Source organism: Malus domestica, chromosome 17 (assembly GCF_042453785.1).
Source record: "Malus domestica chromosome 17, GDT2T_hap1".
Lineage (NCBI taxonomy): Eukaryota > Viridiplantae > Streptophyta > Magnoliopsida > Rosales > Rosaceae > Malus > Malus domestica.
Genome location: NC_091677.1, coordinates 32,762,576 through 32,780,340, shown reverse-complemented (window position 1 = coordinate 32,780,340; position 17,765 = coordinate 32,762,576). Strand labels below are relative to the sequence as shown.

The 17,765-nt window shown below is 38.0% G+C and overlaps 1 protein-coding gene and 1 pseudogene across 3 annotated transcripts; both read left to right on the top strand.

Moving 5' to 3' along the window:
* The first annotated feature begins 4,232 nt into the window (after positions 1-4,232).
* LOC103417489 (phospholipase A1-IIdelta-like) lies at positions 4,233-12,017 on the top strand (annotated as a pseudogene).
* Positions 12,018-13,495: 1,478 nt separating this feature from the next.
* On the top strand, positions 13,496-17,765 carry LOC108172347 (uncharacterized). Of its 3 annotated transcripts, none has more exons than XM_017329785.3 (11): positions 13,496-14,216; positions 14,686-14,757; positions 15,509-15,550; positions 15,631-15,733; positions 15,959-16,023; positions 16,106-16,150; positions 16,235-16,342; positions 16,433-16,520; positions 17,116-17,162; positions 17,292-17,410; positions 17,624-17,765. In XM_017329785.3, the coding sequence occupies exons 1-10, from the start codon at positions 13,578-13,580 to the stop codon at positions 17,370-17,372; spliced, it is 1,290 nt and encodes a 429-aa protein (XP_017185274.2). In that variant the 5' UTR covers positions 13,496-13,577; the 3' UTR covers positions 17,373-17,410; positions 17,624-17,765. The 3 variants fall into 3 exon arrangements, with proteins under 3 accessions (XP_017185274.2, XP_017185273.2, XP_017185272.2); XM_017329784.3 differs by having other exon boundaries at positions 17,500-17,765; XM_017329783.3 differs by having other exon boundaries at positions 17,292-17,765.

Here is a 17,765-nt window from a genome sequence, read left to right as displayed (position 1 = left end):
CACCTACTATAATCTCCAGGGGGAGATGAGCGCAGAAGATTATAGTTGGATTGATCTTCCAAATGATTGTGGGCGTGAATTCTGCAGTAGTGGAATCTGCCAACCACCTGCAAGTAATAGCCGAGAGCAGCCCATAAACATTGAGGAGCCCAATGTGATCAGCCAAGACCCAACAATGGTTTTTGATAATTGTCGTGAGCAGCCCAGCAGCATTTGTGAGCCCAGCAGCATTAGTGAGCCTAATCTGGGCTTACCAAGTTCTGCAGGTGGGCTTGAAGGTTCAGGAGCCGAGGGCTTCTCTAAGCCGAGCATGCATTATGAGCCCAGAGCGAGTATTGGACCATGCTGCAGTGAGCAACATTCCCCTACTCAAAATTTAGACAGCTCAAGCACTTCAAATAACCCTTTCTCCAGTTGTACCCGTTCATGTGCCCGAGGATATCCATGAGGTACGTTTATCCCAATCTGATGAAGCTCATAATTTGACTAACATTGAAAGTACTTATGTGTTGCCTCCTAGACAAAATCGTGGGAAACCACCTGATAGGTATTCTCCGGGTGAAAAAGTTAGATATGCTATTGCAAAGTATGTTTCTACTCATCGATTATCTCCTAAGTACCAAGCCTTGGTGAATAAAATGGATGGAATCAAAATTCCAACAAAAGTGGAAGAAGCTTTGCGGGATCCTCGATGGACAGAAGCAATGGAGGTCGAAATGGAGGCCTTACAGAAAAATGGAACTTGGAGCGTGGAGTCACTACCACAAGGAAAAAGACCAGTCGGATGCAAATGGGTGTTCACCATCAAACACAAGGCCGATGGAACCATTGACAGATACAAGGCAAGGTTGGTAGCTAAGGGGTACACACAGACTTTTGGAGTAGATTATCAGGAAACATTTGCCCCAGTAGCAAAGATGAATACTATACGGGTTCTGTTGTCTTTAGCTGCTAACTTTGATTGGCCGTTGAAACAATTTGATGTGAAGAATGCTTTTCTACATGGAGACTTGGAGGAAGAAGTATACATGGAGCTCCCACCTGGGTATGAAGTGCAGAATAAAGCAGGCAAAGTATGCAGACTACGAAAGGCTCTTTATGGACTCAAACAATCGCCGAGGGCTTGGTTTGGAAGATTTACTGATGCAATGAAGAAATATGGGTACCAACAAGGGAGTGCGGATCACACTTTGTTTATCAAACGCAATGGAGGAAGGGTTACCTTGTTGATAATATATGTGGATGATATGGTAGTCACAGGTGATGATACAGAAGAAATGGAGAGATTACAGGAGTATCTTTCTTCGGAGTTTGAGATGAAAGATTTAGGAGGTTTAAAGTACTTCTTGGGAATTGAAGTTGCTCGTTCCCATGACGGTATTTACTTATCTCAGCGTAAATATGTTCTGGATCTTTTGTTTGAGACTGGGATGTTGGCATGCAAACCAGCAGAAACACCTATAATTCAAAATCATCATTTGGCTATCTACCTGGACTAGGTGCCAGCAAATAGGGAAAGATACCAAAGGTTAGTAGGAAGGTTGATTTACTTGTCTCTTACAAGACCAGATATTGCATATGTTGTTAGTGTAGTAAGTCAATTTATGCATTCTCCTAGTGAGGATCACATGGCTGCTGTTATGCGGATTTTAAGTTATTTGAAAGGTGCACCTGGAAAAGGGTTGATCTTCAGGAAACATGGGCATATGGAGATAAAAGGGTACACTGATGCTGATTGGGCCGGGAACATTACTGACAGACGCTCTACGTCAGGGTACTTCACATTTGTTGCAGGAAACCTTGTGACTTGGAGAAGCAAGAAACAGAATGTTGTGGCCAGATCCACGGCAGAGGCTGAATATCGTGGAATGGCGCATGGGATTTGTGAGTTATTATGGCTGAGGATTCTTCTTACAGAGATTGGGTTCAAGCCACATGGAGCGATGCTTTTATATTGTGATAATCAGGCTGCGCGAGAAATAGCTAATAATCCAGTGCAGCATGATCGTACAAAACATGTTGAGGTGGATAGACATTTTATTAAAGAAAAGTTGGATGTTAAGTTAATTGATATTCCATATGTAAGATCTGAAGACCAGCTGGCGGACGTGTTAACACATGCAGTGTCAGCAAGAGTGTTTCAGGACTCACTTGACAAGTTGGGCCTAGGTGATATCTACGCACCAACTTGAGGGGGAGTGTTGCGTGAGTCTACATTTGGAATAAGGAATGTAGGGATATTTTGAGTATGTAATTGATATCCTAATATATTTAGGATATTTACTTCCTAGTTGGTAGGGGATTGTATAAGTATATATATATTCCTCTATGTGAGAAGAATAAAAATAATAATCAGATTAATATTCATGAAAACCCTAGAATTCTATCTTTCTCCACCCTTGCTTTGCAAGCAATGCAAGGTTAAAAGCATATAAATCCTTGAAGCCAAGTCCGCCTTCACTTTTTGTTTTGCACATCTTTTGCCACTTAACCCAATGATTTCTATGTTTACCTGGTTCTCTCCCCCACCAAAATTGCACTACCATTTGGTTGAACTCATCACAAAATGACATAGGCAATAAAAACGTCTGCATCATATACAAAGGAATTGCCTAGGCGACAGTCTTGATCAAAATTTCTTTTTACCGACACTACTCAATAGAGAACCACGCCAACCATTCAATTTCTTCCATAAATGGTCCTTTATGTATGCAAACATAGCTTTCTTAGACCTTCCAACGAACATCGGCAAACCGAGATAACGTTCATGATACTCCACTCTTTCCATACCGACACAGTCGACAATGACTTGTGCATCCGTGTTCGTTAAATTTCTACTAAAAGCCACACTACTTTTTGACATATTGATTGCTTGCCCAAATGCCATTTCATAAGTTTTCAACAATTCCTTCACTTGTAAGCATTCCTGGATAAAACTCCTGGTAAAGATAAACCTATCATCCACAAAAAGAAGATGATGAATACTTAACGCCCCATTAAATACCTGGTCTCCTTGAATTCGGCCCTAAGCTTCCCACGAATCAAACAACGCGGAAAGGCCCTCCGCACATAGAACAAAGATATAATGTTGGATGTAATATTGGATGTGATATAAAGTTAATATGTGAAGTAACATGTGACTATATCAAATGACTAAAAAAGATATAATGTTGGATGTGATATAATAATTTTTATTTATCACAAATAGTTCCAGAAATTGACTCATTCTATCAAGATGGTCCCTAAAATTGAAAATCGATTAATGTAGTCCCTGGAAATTGGTGTCACAAATCAATGTAGTCCTTCTATTACAATTATGTCAAAAATTATGTTAGGTGCTGACGTGGTAGATATCTAAGTCCTACAAATCTAATTAAATATTATTATTAAAATATATAGATAAAAATTTTCATTTTTAGAAAGAAAAATAAAGATGATAATGATCTTCCCCTCCCTACCCAACCACCCTAGGCGTCATCACAATCCCAACCCTACCCAACAACCTAGACGCCCATCCGTTTGAAATCAGAATAAGTGCGGTCAAGGATGGTTGATCAAATGCGAGAAAACGATAGAGGAAAGCCCACCGTCTTCTTCTTCTTGTGAATATGGGAGTAGGTCTGGGTGAAGGAGTCAATGACTTGGGTTGCCGACAAGGCCATTATTGGTGAGTGACAAAGCACCAAAGCTTAAGAAAATTGGATGTCCCCGAAGCGATTTGGGTTACGGACTAATTACGTTGCGGGAAAAGTGAGGATGAGGGTGGGGCCTGGGATGTTGCATTTGTGGCATTGTATGAGAGCAACTCCACTGTTGCAAAGGCCTCCCAAGCTATTCACTATTTAATCCACCTAGTGAACAGTAACTGCCCTTAATGAACAGTAACTGCATTTTGCATCTCCACCTCTACACTGAATAGCCCTAGCAATAGGCAATAAAATATTAGTATTTTTTTATTTATAATTAATATTATATTATTAATTTATCTCTGAATCCTCCTCATTCTTCATTCTTCTCTGCAGATTTCCTTGTTCCTTTTTCTCTACGGATTTGGTTCTGCTTCTTCTTCAATTATGCATCTTCTTCTTCACTTCCTTCTTCCTTCTTTGTTTGTTTAGCGGAAAACTTCTTCTTCAATTATGCATATTCTGCATCTTCTCCGACAACCATCTCCTAGGAAGTCAGGACGCCGGCTTCGGGAAAGCACAACGTCGACTCTAGGAAAGCCCACGATGTCGACTTGGCCTTTAAAGAAGATAGATCTGGAGGCTCCGATGGGTTTGGGTCTTGAGAAAATCCTCTCCGCAGCTTCCAAGGACAACGAGGGTCAAGTAGCTGTAAGGTTGAGGCCCAGAAATGCAGAGGAGATGATGTTTGACGTCAGCCTTGCGTCACGTGACCTTCGGGTTCTTGGGTTGGCAACTCATGTCGGGCCTCTCCCTCGGGCCTGCTTAGGCTCACTCGCCAGCACGTGCTGGGCTTCATCACTAGGGCTTTTGGCCCTGTTCCTACACCTGTCCCTAGGGCTAAAGCACACAGTGGAAATGCTCTGAGGGGAAGAATTGGTTGCTTGGGATGCATGCACGACTGGCTGGGCTAGGGTGAGGCTTGTTACTCGGTGAAGGGGTGAAGGGGAAGAAGATGATTTGTTTCATTTTTTTAAGTTTTTAATTATATAAAATAAAATAAAAATATTTTATATTATTTAAATATTTTAAGGGCCATATTTAATTATTGTGGGACCCGGTTATGTGACACGTCAACACATAGCATAAATTTTAACAAAATTATGACGGAATGACCACATTGATTGATTTTCAATTTCAGGGACCATCTTGATGGGTTAATTTCAGGGACTATTTGTAATAAAAACCCTACTTTATATTAGAGAGGAAGACAAAGAGGCTGAGGTAGGATTGAGAGATGGAGGAAGAGCGAAAAGGGAGAGAGAGCAAGAGTGATAGGGGAGGAAGAGGAAGATAGAAGGAAGCATGGGAAGAAGGAGAAGGGGCAGAGTAAAACAATGCGAGGTAAAAGAAGAGAGAGCGAGGGATAGGGAGTGGAAGATGAAAAAGAACGGAGAAAACGAGGAGGGTTTAGACAAAAAAAAAGGAAGAGAGGAGATTTTTGTAAAAAAAATAAAATAAAATCGTGTTTTTTTAATCAATTATTTAAATGTATTTTTTGAACAACCAATATTATCTACACTAAGGGAGAGGGGGTGGGTTAAGCCTCACAATGGGCTAGTAAAAATGTGGTTCAAATTCGCCTTTGGTAAAAATGGAACCTTACATCTCTTACTTACAAGTGAAGAGCAATATCACTAGACTGTAATACTAAATGAAAATTATTTAAATGTTTTAAAAATAAAAATTTTACATCAAGTCATTCAAGCAATTCATTTACGGGATGAAGATGTACTAAAGCATTACTATCTACTAAGAAAATAATTGCCTTTGGCCCAATTGACAAGACAATTATTGGGTGTGGAATGGAATTGCTCTCTCTTTTTTGTATTTGTATGTGAGCAAGGATTTGAGATTTGTTCTTGGCTCGTGTATGTATGAGAGTGATCTAGGTGTATTTGAGATTTGAGTTGTGATAGCTTAAGCACTTTTGTAATCTTCTTTGACAATAGTGAAATTTCCTACCATCTTCGAACTAAAGTAGGTTCTAAGAAAGTCGATTTAGTATAAATCTTTATATTATTTGAATATAATGTGTATTGATCTCATATCCGCCACTTTCACACATGTGGAATCAAGAGCATGTATTTGGACGCTTCCGCACAACACCAACTCCACCCCTCCTACGTATATCATTATTATTTCCTATTCTTTTCGGGATGTGATATCCACACACCCATTTTTACTTCTCTCACACCCTTTTAATTTTCGGCTGTTGGATCAGATGAATTGAAGAATATCAAATAATAGAAATTAATAAAAGGTGTGGAAGAACTAAAAATGGGTGTGTGGATAGCACACCCCTTCTTTTCGGACGCTTCCGACAACACCAACTCCACCCCTCCTATGCATATCATTATTATTATTATTATTATTTTCTTTTCATATGAGGTGGTTTTGCAGGGCAATGCAATGCTGACGTTTGAGGGTTACGTATCTTAAACCCTTATTTTGTTTTCTACATTGATAAAAAATGACTATATCGACGGCCAAAGATATAATTAAATAAAAAGGTTTATATCATTCCTCGTATCTTTATTCTTAAAATACAATACTAACTCTACTTGGTCTCTTGTGGATGCGTGGGTGCAATTTGCCCCTCGTGCAGCAGATAATGTTGCTCATCGAACTTCTAGATTTATCTTGTAGATCTGTGTTTTATGTTGATTGTTTATTCGATTATGATAGAATCGTATGATTGCAACTGAAAGCACGTGAGTTAAGACGCGAATGATAGCAGAAATTTTTTCCCTTTTAATGATGCGCATGAGTTAAAACACGAATGGAAATTTTATTTGAAGTAGAATTTTCTTTCTTCTTAATTCTCTCCCTTCCCTCTTTTCCCCTCACACTTTCTTTTTTGTTTTTCTTTATCTCTATTACAATATAAATAAAATGTTGACGTGACTCAATGATAACCGTTCAAAAGAAAAGAAAGAAAAAGAGAATGAGATTAAAAAAGGAGCGAATCTTACCCGTTTCTCTTTTTTTAAATTTTTTTACGTGTTCTAATAAACATGTCGGATAGCTTTCTCAATAATTGGAGTGCCATTGGAGTTTTTTTTTCCTCTGTTCTAACAACCATCTCAGATAACTTTTTCAATAATTGGAGTGCCATTGGAGTTTTTTTTTTTTTTTTTTGAGTTTTAACGAAAAGTAGACGGTACTGTTTATTTTAACGAAAAATCATATTTTTACATTAAAAAGTCAAACTTGATACTATTCATTTTACCCTTTATTTTGTCCTTATCGTTAAAACTCAAAATTTTCAAACATTTTTTATTAGTTTTTTTTTTTCCTCTGTTCTAACAACCATATCAGATAACGTTTTCAATAATTGGAGTGCCATTGGAGTCAAGAAAAACGAATCCTGCCACAACAAGATCATCTTTTTAGCTTTTAGTTTTCAAAAAACGAAAACATAAATATAAATATAAAACTGAAAATATTATCAAAAAAATTTCAACCTTCAAATTCTTTTTAAATAAAAAAGTAGTCAATTAGTATTACAATTTAATGGTATTCCTCTTCACTTGTAAATGATAGTTCTTACGTTCAATCCTCGCCAAAGGCGAATTTGAACCACATTGTTGCTAGTCTATTGTGAGGCTAAGCTCACCCCTCTATTTTAGTGTAAATAATACCGTTTGTTAAATATAAAAAATAAAAAAGTCATTATTGGGTGAGGGAGGGCAGTTGAAGCAAACCCATCCAGAAAAGGTGGCGGAGATTGGTGATAGGAAGGCGCAAAGAGGAGTGAGGTCATCTTCAACCAAAGGCTGGCTAGATGGCTCGTTTTAGCTCTTTGGTCCTCCAAGATATTAATATTTTAATGAACAGTACATGACCATTTTTGCCTTCATCTCCAACCGAGGGTCAAAGGGCCAGAGAGCTCGTTTTAGCCCTGTCACAAAAAATCATCTTCGAGGGCCAAAAGGTTATAGTATGGAATGTAAAGAATTGAAATAAAATAAGGTACGACAGTATAGTATGATGAAAAATATGTAAGAAATGGTGTAGGAAAAAATTAGAAATTAAAAAAAATAATAATAAACGTCCAAAAAACAAAGGGAGCTGTAAAAAAAACAAAAAAAGGGCTGGGACCAAAAAGTGACAATTTCCCTTGGCCTGAAAGCCCTAAACTGGGCTGAAAGAACAAAAAAAAAAAAGAAAGCAGAAACTGGGCTGGGCAGCAAGTGGAAAAGAAAAAAAAAAAAAAGGGCTAGTTAGCGGGCTGGCTGAAGATGGTCAGCCGGTTGGCCCTCTTACCCGTTCAAATTTTGTGGGGTCCATGAGCTCTCTGGTCTAATCCTTGGTTGGAGATGATTTTAGGGTTATTTTTGACCCTCTGGCCCTCTGGACTCTTCGGTTAGAGATGACCTGAAAGGTTGAAGGAAGACAGAAATAAATTGGCAGCTAGGCAGCTAGGCAGATGTGGTTTGATTATGGCAATACGCATACTTGTAGTGCTTCATCGGTTGTTTGGTTTGGGTGCGTGTGTGCAATTAGGGTTCAGGGGGATAGGAAACAATGAACGAACATTGCTCGTGTCGTGAGTTTGCCTCGTCTCGAAGTTGTCTGATGTGTTGTATATGACATTTCTTTTTCATTTGTGAGCTAAATAAATAATCTGTTTGTTTCGTTAAGAGTTAGAAGTAAATAACATGGTGGATTAAAATACTCTCAGCGAAGCCTATAGATAGATTTGTTTACATTTTAATTGAGCAGTTGTTTTTTTAACTGTAAGGTCATCTCTAACCAAAAAGGTTAAATATAGTACCGTTCAGAATTATGGCGTTGCAAAAAATTATTTTTAAAATGAACTGTGTCAGGTTATATTCATATACCATCTCCAATTAAAGGGGCTCATAGCCCCTCAATAATTTTTTTAGTTTTAAATTTATACTTTAAATTTAAGGAAAACTAATGAAAGAGCTTGAAAACTTTGAATTTTAATGATAAGGACAAAATAAAGGTTAAAGTGAATAGTACTAGGTTTGACTTTTTAGTGTAAAAATGTGGTTTTTTGTTAAAGTGAACAGTACAGTGAGCTTTTTGTTAAAACTCCCTTAAATTTATTGGTTAATTTAATTAAGCTACATTTGGATGTTTTCAAATCTAACCGTTGAATTTAAATAAATTACTGTAACTAAAGAGTTGGCCTAAGTTGTATCTTTTGCCAAGTTGGTTGGTTGCATTGCATGCTTCATTTCTACATACATGTCCTGATCATGTGTTTTTTTTTTTCATTTCAAATAATTAACTATATTGTTCTCTGCTAATATATTTCGAGATAGTTCTAAAAGAAAAATTAATTTTGGTCCTCGTGGTTTCAATTTTAGTTGTTGCAAGTCTAGTAGACGCTTGTGTCACCCATTTAATAAATACTTAATACATTTTTAAAAAGTGTACCATCCGCTTGACTTTGTATAAGGAGTGTCATATAATTAGTGTAATGAAATTCTTGTATCTGCCATCCACACACATATTTTTACCTTCCACTTATTTTTTGTTAATTTCTGACTTTTGATATTCTTCTATTCATTCGATTCGATGACCTAAAATTGAGAGAAATATGTGAGAGGTAAAAAAGGGTATGGAAGCACCACCCTTCTTGCATGTATCCAATACGCGTCATCTATGAATGATGTACAGATGACCTGGCGTATCCGATACTTCAATAATTTCTCTTGTCATTGAGCATTTTCCCACTACCATAAAATAGAGGGCAACTAATATAGAATGAGTCCACCGTCATATAGCGTCTTGATCCAATAATATGTTGTCATATGGAGAAAAATTTATATATTATTAAACAAAGAACGTCAAGCGACAGTAAATCCATTTCATATAAATTATTCTCCCAAAAAATAAACATTAAAACACATATCACAGGCCACGTATACTTACCCTTTCCCATCAACACATTGTCTTTTTTTTAATCTTTCATTTTATGCGCACAATTGTCAAATTATAATTAGTTTTACCAACCCATATTTCCCTCGTTTTTGGCAACCCTAACGGAATATACCAGAATTGGTAGTTTGCTAATGTGTTCGATCACATTCAAACAACCAAAACCAGACACTTCTTATCCCCTTCACAATCCTCCAAATGGTAGATATCCTGTGGGAAAATTCTATTTAAACCCAATTATTCTGTTTTCAAAACCAACTTAACATTTTTGTCCTGTGAAATCTCTTATACCCTCCCTCCCCATATCCGACGACCATGGCCACCAACAAAACAGCTGATTATGCTGCATAGTCAGAGCTTCTAGGCTCAGAAAACTGGGACGGCCTCTTGGACCCTCTAGACCTCAATCTCCGAACCCTCATCCTCCGCTCCGGCAACTTCTGCCAGGCCACCTACGACGCCTTCAACAACGACCAAAATTCCAAGTACTGCGGCTCCAGCCGCTACGGAGAGCACTCCTTCTTCGATAAGGTCATGCTCCAAGACGCTGCCAACTACCAAGCCTCTTGCTTCCTCTAAGCCAGCGCGCAAGTCAGCGTCCCCGAAGCCTTGCTTCTCCACCCTCTGTCACCCGACTCGTGGGACCACGAGTGTAACTGGATTGGCTACATCGCCGTCACTTCCGACCAAGTCAGCCAAGCCATTGGACGGCGTGAAATCTACGTCGTATGGCGTGGCACGACCTGAAACTACGAATGGGTTGATGTGTTAGGAGATAAGCTCGAGTCCGCGGGGTCCCTCCCTACTGGCTACTGCGGCCTGATAGCAGTGACGCAGGCAAAGAAAACGAGGAAGTGCCCAAAGTAATGAGGGGTTGGCTTTCTATGTACATTTCCGACAACCCCAAATCGCCATTCACGAAATTAAGCGCCAGAGACCAACTTCGGTCGAATAAAATCAACGAGCTCCAGGAAAAATACAAGAATGAAAACCTTAGCATAACCCTCACCGGCCACAGCCTCGGTGCAAGTCTCTAGCAACTTTGAGCGCATTCGATCTGGTGGAAAATGGGGTTTCTGATATCCCAGTTGCTGCTTTCATATTCCAGAGTCCACAAGTCGGAAACAAAGCATTCAAATCAAGGATCGAGAGGTACCCAAATCTGAAGATTCTGCACACAACGAACACCATCGATCTCGTACCTCCTTACCCAAGTGGGCTACCGGGGTACGTGGACGTTGGGATGCAGCTGGTGATAGATTCGAGGAAGTCTCCGTTCTTGAAGGAATCGAAGAATGTGCGGCACTGGCATAACTTGGAGGGGGTGCTGCATGTGGTGGCGGGCTGGAATGGGGAGGAGCGGGAGAGAGTTTGCGCAGAAGGTGAAGAGGAGCGTGGCGTTGGTGAACAAGTCAAGTGATTTTCTCAAGGACCAGTGTCATGTGCCGGAGAGTTGGTGGGTGGAGAATAACAAAGGATGGTGCTTGATGAGAACAGCGGAGAGTGGGTGTTGGCTCCGCCGTCAGATGAGGACTTACCAGTGAGTTACTGGTTTGTTTTCTTATTGCTTTTTACATTACGAATAAAAATTAAATAAAGGGACCCAAAAATTACGTATAATAATAAAAATAAAAATAAAAATAATACGAATAAAAAACAATAATAATTACATAGTGTAGAGTTCTTTCTCATTTATTCTAAGAAAATAATTACGTATAAAAAATAAAAGTAGAAAAGAAACAAGAAAAATAAGTTTATGTTGCAATCCTAATTTAGTTAGAAATGTGATTATATAAATCTTATTGGATTCCGTAGTATTTTTTGGACAGTGTCATATTTCATTTGTATTACTTAGTTACCTATTACTGTAAATAAATACACAATAAGGTGAGATTAGATAGACCTCATAATTCACCATTTTTTTTCTTCTCTTTGCCGCTGCACCCTCTCTTTTCCTCTCTATAATTCTTTGTTAAATAGGCCTCCAACAGTTTAAGTATATCCGAATGTGAAAAGCCGGATATTGAACTGATTCTTGTCGGAACAACTCTCCCTACTCCCGACGACATCCTTAACTGGCTACTGGGCAAGTCTAGTTACTTCTGATTGTGTAACGATTGACAGTGGCCAATAGGTGAATCTCAAATATGTTTTTCTTAGCGTTCAATTTACTTGCTCCGAGCTGCTGAATGCTTTAACTGTGCTGAAACTTTCAGCCCTACTTCGTGTACATGTTTGATGAATCGAGGATCAAACAGTTTGATGACACGTAAGGAACCGAAAGGCGAAGTACTAACATTTAAACAACATGACAGATGCCTTTTTATTTGTTCAGGCTCAGTTTGGTAAAGGTTCAAGAGAAATTAGCTGTGAGATGGAATTTGGCATGGAGATTTTGGTGCTTGAGATCAAATTGATTTGATGGGAAAAGAGGTGGAGGGGTGGAGGATGACTTACGTTGGTTGGGGTTGGGGCAAGGGGAGTGGAGAGTAGGGGTAAAACTTAAAGTGGAGAGTAGAGGTAAAACTTAGGTTGTGTCAACCTGAATGCGTTCATGCCTAATCAGATTTCAAACTTGACCAAGTGGGTTATAATGAAATAAAAAGCCCACCCATGTCAATCCAAACTCAACCCGATTTTTATTTTGAATTCTTTCAAGCACATATTATTATTACTCATCCTACTTCGTATTATATAAGGACAATACAAGTTTAAGGATGAATGTAATTGAAGTTTGTTGTTGGTCTTTATTTGAACAATAAATGATATAATGTTGCTTTTACGTTTCTTTTGGTTGAAACTTTGGTATTCTCTTGTAATTTTTCAACTTTGCATGGTTGAAATATTAAAAGTCGTCCCACGGTTGAAACTTTGGTTTAAATTTTTGTGTAGATAGTGATAAGCAAAATTGCATTTTTATACATTAATGGTACAAAATTTCAATAAGGTTGGACAAACTCGAACCTAACTCATATAAGTCCCCAAACCCAATTTACACACAAACTTGGATAAACCTGCCTGAACCCGAACTCAAATTGTTAATGTTGGGTTAAGGTTGGGTTAACCATGACCTGCTTGATTTGCACCCTTAGACGAGAGAGAGAGAGAGAGAGAGAGAGAGAGAGAGAGAGAGTCCAAATGTCTAATGGCTTAATATAATTGAACAAAATTTTAAGGATATTTTTGTCCAGTTATAAATTTCATTTTAGTGGGCCAAACAAATTGCTTTCAAATCTAGGTTAGAATGGCTTATCAAAATCAGTTTTTTTTTACTACCAAATTTTGAGAGTTTTACCAACTATCTTAAGAGTCGTTTGATAATAATTTATTTTCAGTTTTTTTATTTTTTTGAAAATTAAATGTTATTTGATAATTATTAACTACTTTGAGTTAAAAAAGAAACTTAAAACTGAAAATCAAAAAGTGAAAACTAAGTGTCAAATTTTGAAAACTCAAAAATATAGTTTTCAATTTTTTGAAAATTAAAAATAGTTACCAGATAAAATTTCAATATTTAATTTAAAAAAAAAAGATGAAAAAAAAAACCGAAATAGTTGTCAAATGACTCCTTAGAGAGCTCAAAACATAAGCTAGAATCTAGAGCTAAAAGCTCTACCAAATGGGTACCTAGATTCACATCTCTCAAGTTTTATCGTGTATTGAAAAATAGTGTAAAATCTTATGAGATTTCAAAACCGTTTATATTAAACTTACATTTGTACATATATATTTAGAAAGTAATGATAATATCATTTGTTAAAAAAACAAAAAATTCAAATTTTGAGAATAAAAACTTCACAACTAACTTATTATTCACTAAATATATCGTTATATAAAAATAAATAAATTAAAAAAGCAAAGTGCAATTTACCATTTTTTTTTATTTTTGGGCAGTACTTCCTAGAGCAAACTGAATGCACATAATATTTCTGAGGAAAACGCTGCGTTGCCTTAAACCTCGTAAACCCCTTTCTCATGGCCGCCCTGAAGCTCTTCCTCTCATCCGCTCGCCGTCACTGCCTCTTCCAACCTCACTCCCGTCTCCACCCGCCTCCATTTCTAAGCTATCACAGATCCCTAAGCTCCGAATCCGACCCAAACCCGGATCAGAACCCTCCGCAACCTCCTAGACGCCAACCAGTGCCGGTCGAACCCGTTTCATACACTCTCAAACCCAAGGAGCAATCCCTACCTGAACCAGATGCGACTCCCCAAGCAGCACAAACATCACCGCCGCCGCCACAAAGCTCCAGTGACTCGCTCAACCCATCGAGTCAGGACACTCGCGTCACCTGGACCCGTGAAGAGGCGCGTTTCATCAGGGACGTGCCATCTATATCTCCGGTATCGTACCCGGTGAAAGTTGCTCCGTTACCGGAAGATCGGGTCGCGGAGGAGAGCGGAGGTGGCGAAGACGGAGCTGGAAGGGATGTGGATGGCGTGAAGGAGTTGGACAGAGAGAAGCGGAGGATCGAGGCCGATGGTCGGATGAGAAGGAGGCTTTTTAGGGTTCCTGAGGAGGAGGTGGCAGTTCCTTTTCCCGCGTTGATTAAGGTTGAGAAGAAGGAGAGCAAGCCCATTCTCGATGTCATGGACGCAATTCGCCAAGTCAAGGTCAGTGTAACGTTTATACGCTTGTTTGGTTGCTGAGAAAATCTGGGAAAGTTAGAGGAATGGAAATTTTCCTTTTCTTGTTAGATAATTTTGGATGAGATACCAAATGGCTTCTACTTAATAGAACTAAATTTGACTTTTTTCTCTGTTTCGATTTTGTTTCTGGAGAGCGGAGTTATTAATTAACAAAATGAAGTTCTCCTTTCTTAATTTGTTTTACGAACTTTGATTGTGATCGAGTATTAAGACTAAAGTTAGGCAGGAACATCTCGAGATCATGACTGTTTTTCCCGTGCATATTGCGCAAACGGATGTTCTTGCTCTCTCAATACGGTTGGATTACATGAGTTGGGGGATATTGTTCCCTTTAAACTTTTATGTTGTTAATGTTTACTTAGAAGTGTTTTGCTTTATTTCGATGTACTTCTCATTTCTAATCTCTTCTTCTCGTGTTCTAGTTGTTTTACAGGCTAATGCCAAGTGCAATTTTGATGAAACTGTTGAAGCTCATGTACAATTGGGTATTGATGCGAAGCGAAATGTAATATGTCAACTCATCTGAGTAAAATCGTCTCTTATCTCAAGCATATGTTTTGTGTGTCAAAATAGATATTGATTTTTTCTTTAGCTATGCGAATATATAAGATCAAGTCCTGAGTTTAGATTTGCAATTCATTTCACGATCCAACAGCGTCTAAATTTAAATGATTGCCCACATGTGGTTACAGCTAGTCGTGTACTTTTTGAATAAGGTGAACTCACATGTATGTGAGTGCGTGTGAGATGGCTATATGCAGAATTGTTGAAACACTTCAAATTTGAAGGAATGACGTAAAACAAACATTAGTAAATGTTCATAAAGGTTGGACCCAAGATGGTTCAGTGGCATTTCAAGATTTCAATCAACTCCATGTTTTAGACTCCAGATGTTATAGTTCCTTGAAAAAAGTTATTATGCGACTAAGCTGTAACCGTTGTTCATAAGTTCCTTGTATTTGTTGTTTGAATGATCAATGCAGATCTTCTATGCACCCAAATATGGTTAGCCTTGACTGAGAAATATTGGCTCATTTTCTGACTACTTTTTGAGCATATTGTTGTGCTCATTTTAGTGTATCAATTGTATATTTTCAGTAAGAGTTGTATGGATTGCTTCTCGAAAGAGTGATAAAGAATATATTGTTTCTGCTTTTTACTTTATGCTTCATATTTCTTATTGCACCATTATATTTAATGTTCCAAACTCCTGTTTGAAAGATTCAATTTACATGGACTACCTGATTGAAGTGCAGGCAGTTCGTGGTAACATGACTTTGCCGCATGGTAGTGGGAAGGTAGTTATCTTTACTTTGCTAAGTCATGTCTCATCAATTTAAAATCTAGTTGGTTACTGTATGACACTGTCATTCTTCAGGTTGTCAGGGTTGCTTTCTTTGCTGAAGGCTCAGATGCAGAAGAAGCTAGAGCTGCAGGAGCAGATATTGTTGGCGGTGTTGAACTGGTGGAGGAAATTGCAAGTAATGAGCTAACCCTTTGTTGCTACTAAATAATATGCTGAAAAGAGAAACTCCTGTCCACTAGATATACTATGCAATGATAGTGCCATTTCAATTATTTGAGTTTTGGTTTTGCAATTTATTTAATTTTTTTTTTATTATTGTAAATGTGTTTATGTGCATCTTACATTGCTTGAGTTCAAAGAAGTAATCAAACAATTTATGATCTGACCTTGTATCATGCAGGCAGTCATAAGCTCAATGTTGACAAGTGTTTTGCAACAAATGAAATGATTATGCGTCTGGCAAAGGTTTTTGAGTTGTAATTTTTTACTTGCAGGATTATCATTTGTTTGCTTCATTAATTGAAAGTGAATGTTTAATATTTAACAGATTGCAAGAATTCTTAGAGAGCGTGGTTTGATGCCTGACCGTAAAGTGAGTTATATTGTTGTAAATTTTTATTCAGTTTGCAAATTTGTGGGCAAATCCCTAATATTTGGTATACCATGTATCGTATAGCTAGGTACTGTCACCAATGACATTACTGGAGCACTACAGAAAGTAAGACAAGGTCATATTGAGTATAGAATGGACAGAACATCAATTGTACATGTGGGACTTGGAAAGGTACCGTAATCTTATTACAAACACAATGTTCTATTTTTCAGATGTTTGTTTGCTGGAGACATGGATTTCACTTTTATTCGTTCTTTTCAGGTGAGCTTTACAGAGGATTATCTCCGTGAGAACATCGGAGCATTTATGAGTTCTCTTTTGCTGGCAAAGCCTACGGGTTTGAAAAAGTGTAAGTGGCACAAATAACTCGTGTTTCCTATATTGTTGTTTGTGGACTAGACTAAGTAAAGGTGAAGTTTGATCTGAATGTTCAACCATAATTTTACACCCTTGGGTTTCTTTCTCTTTCATTGCTGCAAATAATACACCTCCTAGGGCTGTACATGTTGATTGCCGTGCCATTTATGTGAAATATTTGGCTCTTCTCAACAAGCAGTTCAGCTCGATTTTCTTGTTCAATAAATTAAGCAAACTTGATAGTCAGTCCAGATCCCAAAAAAAAAATTTAATCATGCTTTATAGAATGGATTTTCGTAGTTACGATCTTGGACAAATCTAATTATAGCATGTTCTGCAAAATCTGTTGGAAGAAATGAGCTCATTTTCTTTCAGTGTATCTAATATTTTCCATGCTGCCCACCATTAAGAAGAAAATTGAAGAGTTCTTTAAGATACTGCAAAGAAAAGTTGCGGAAGGAGGTCCGACTGTTCACCAGATGGTGCACTTTTAATCAATTGATGAGAATTAGCGTTTATTAAACCATTTACAAGTTATATATCTATTTTCACGTTTATTAAACCATTTACAATTTTCATTTTCACAGCTTCCAAATATGCGGGGTATATTAACTCCTTCCATATATGTAGCACGGTGAGCTCTTAACCCTTGTTTTTGTATTTAGTTATTTGTACTTTAACATTCGATGCACGGATGCTGCATACTTTAGTTAAATGCAGCCTTTGTATAATTGAACCTAATCCAGTCCGTTATTATGTGCAGATGGGTCTAGGATTTCCGGTTTCAATACAGTCGTTATCCAAAGCTGCAGATCACTACAACAAAGTGCACCTTAAGGCTTAAGTGGCACGCTCTGTTAACATTTTCGACCTAGATCAAAGGTTCACTTTATTTTCCCTGTTAATTTTTACTGTTTTTAGGCAGTGAGGGCTCTCGGAGCGGATGTTGATTGACTAAAATTGAATGGTAGATTGACCGGGTTCCGTGAGTTAATACCTTGTCTTGCTTATATCTGCTGGTCGTCTGGTGCTTTTGCAAAATGGCATTTAGCTCTACTGCTTCATCATCATCAGGATCTTCATGTTTCTCTGCAGTATTTCTGTTTTCCGATTTGGCTGAGGATGTTCAACATACTCTTCTATGTGTAAATGCAATAATGTTATTTGACTATATGGAAAACGTAGAGAGTGAGATGGGTCCTTATCGGTCACTACGAACTTGCTTTTTGACGAGAAA

What these genes read in the sequence shown, in the direction of transcription:
- LOC108172347 (XM_017329785.3), top strand. Translation starts at nt 13,578, where the DNA reads ATGGCCGCCCTGAAGCTCTTCCTCTCATCCGCTCGCCGTCACTGCCTC. An exon ending in ACGCAATTCGCCAAGTCAAG is followed by an intron (nt 14,217 to 14,685) that starts GTCAGTGTAACG and finishes GTTGTTTTACAG; the next exon opens with GCTAATGCCAAGTGCAATTT. An exon ending in TACATGTGGGACTTGGAAAG is followed by an intron (nt 16,343 to 16,432) that starts GTACCGTAATCT and finishes CGTTCTTTTCAG; the next exon opens with GTGAGCTTTACAGAGGATTA.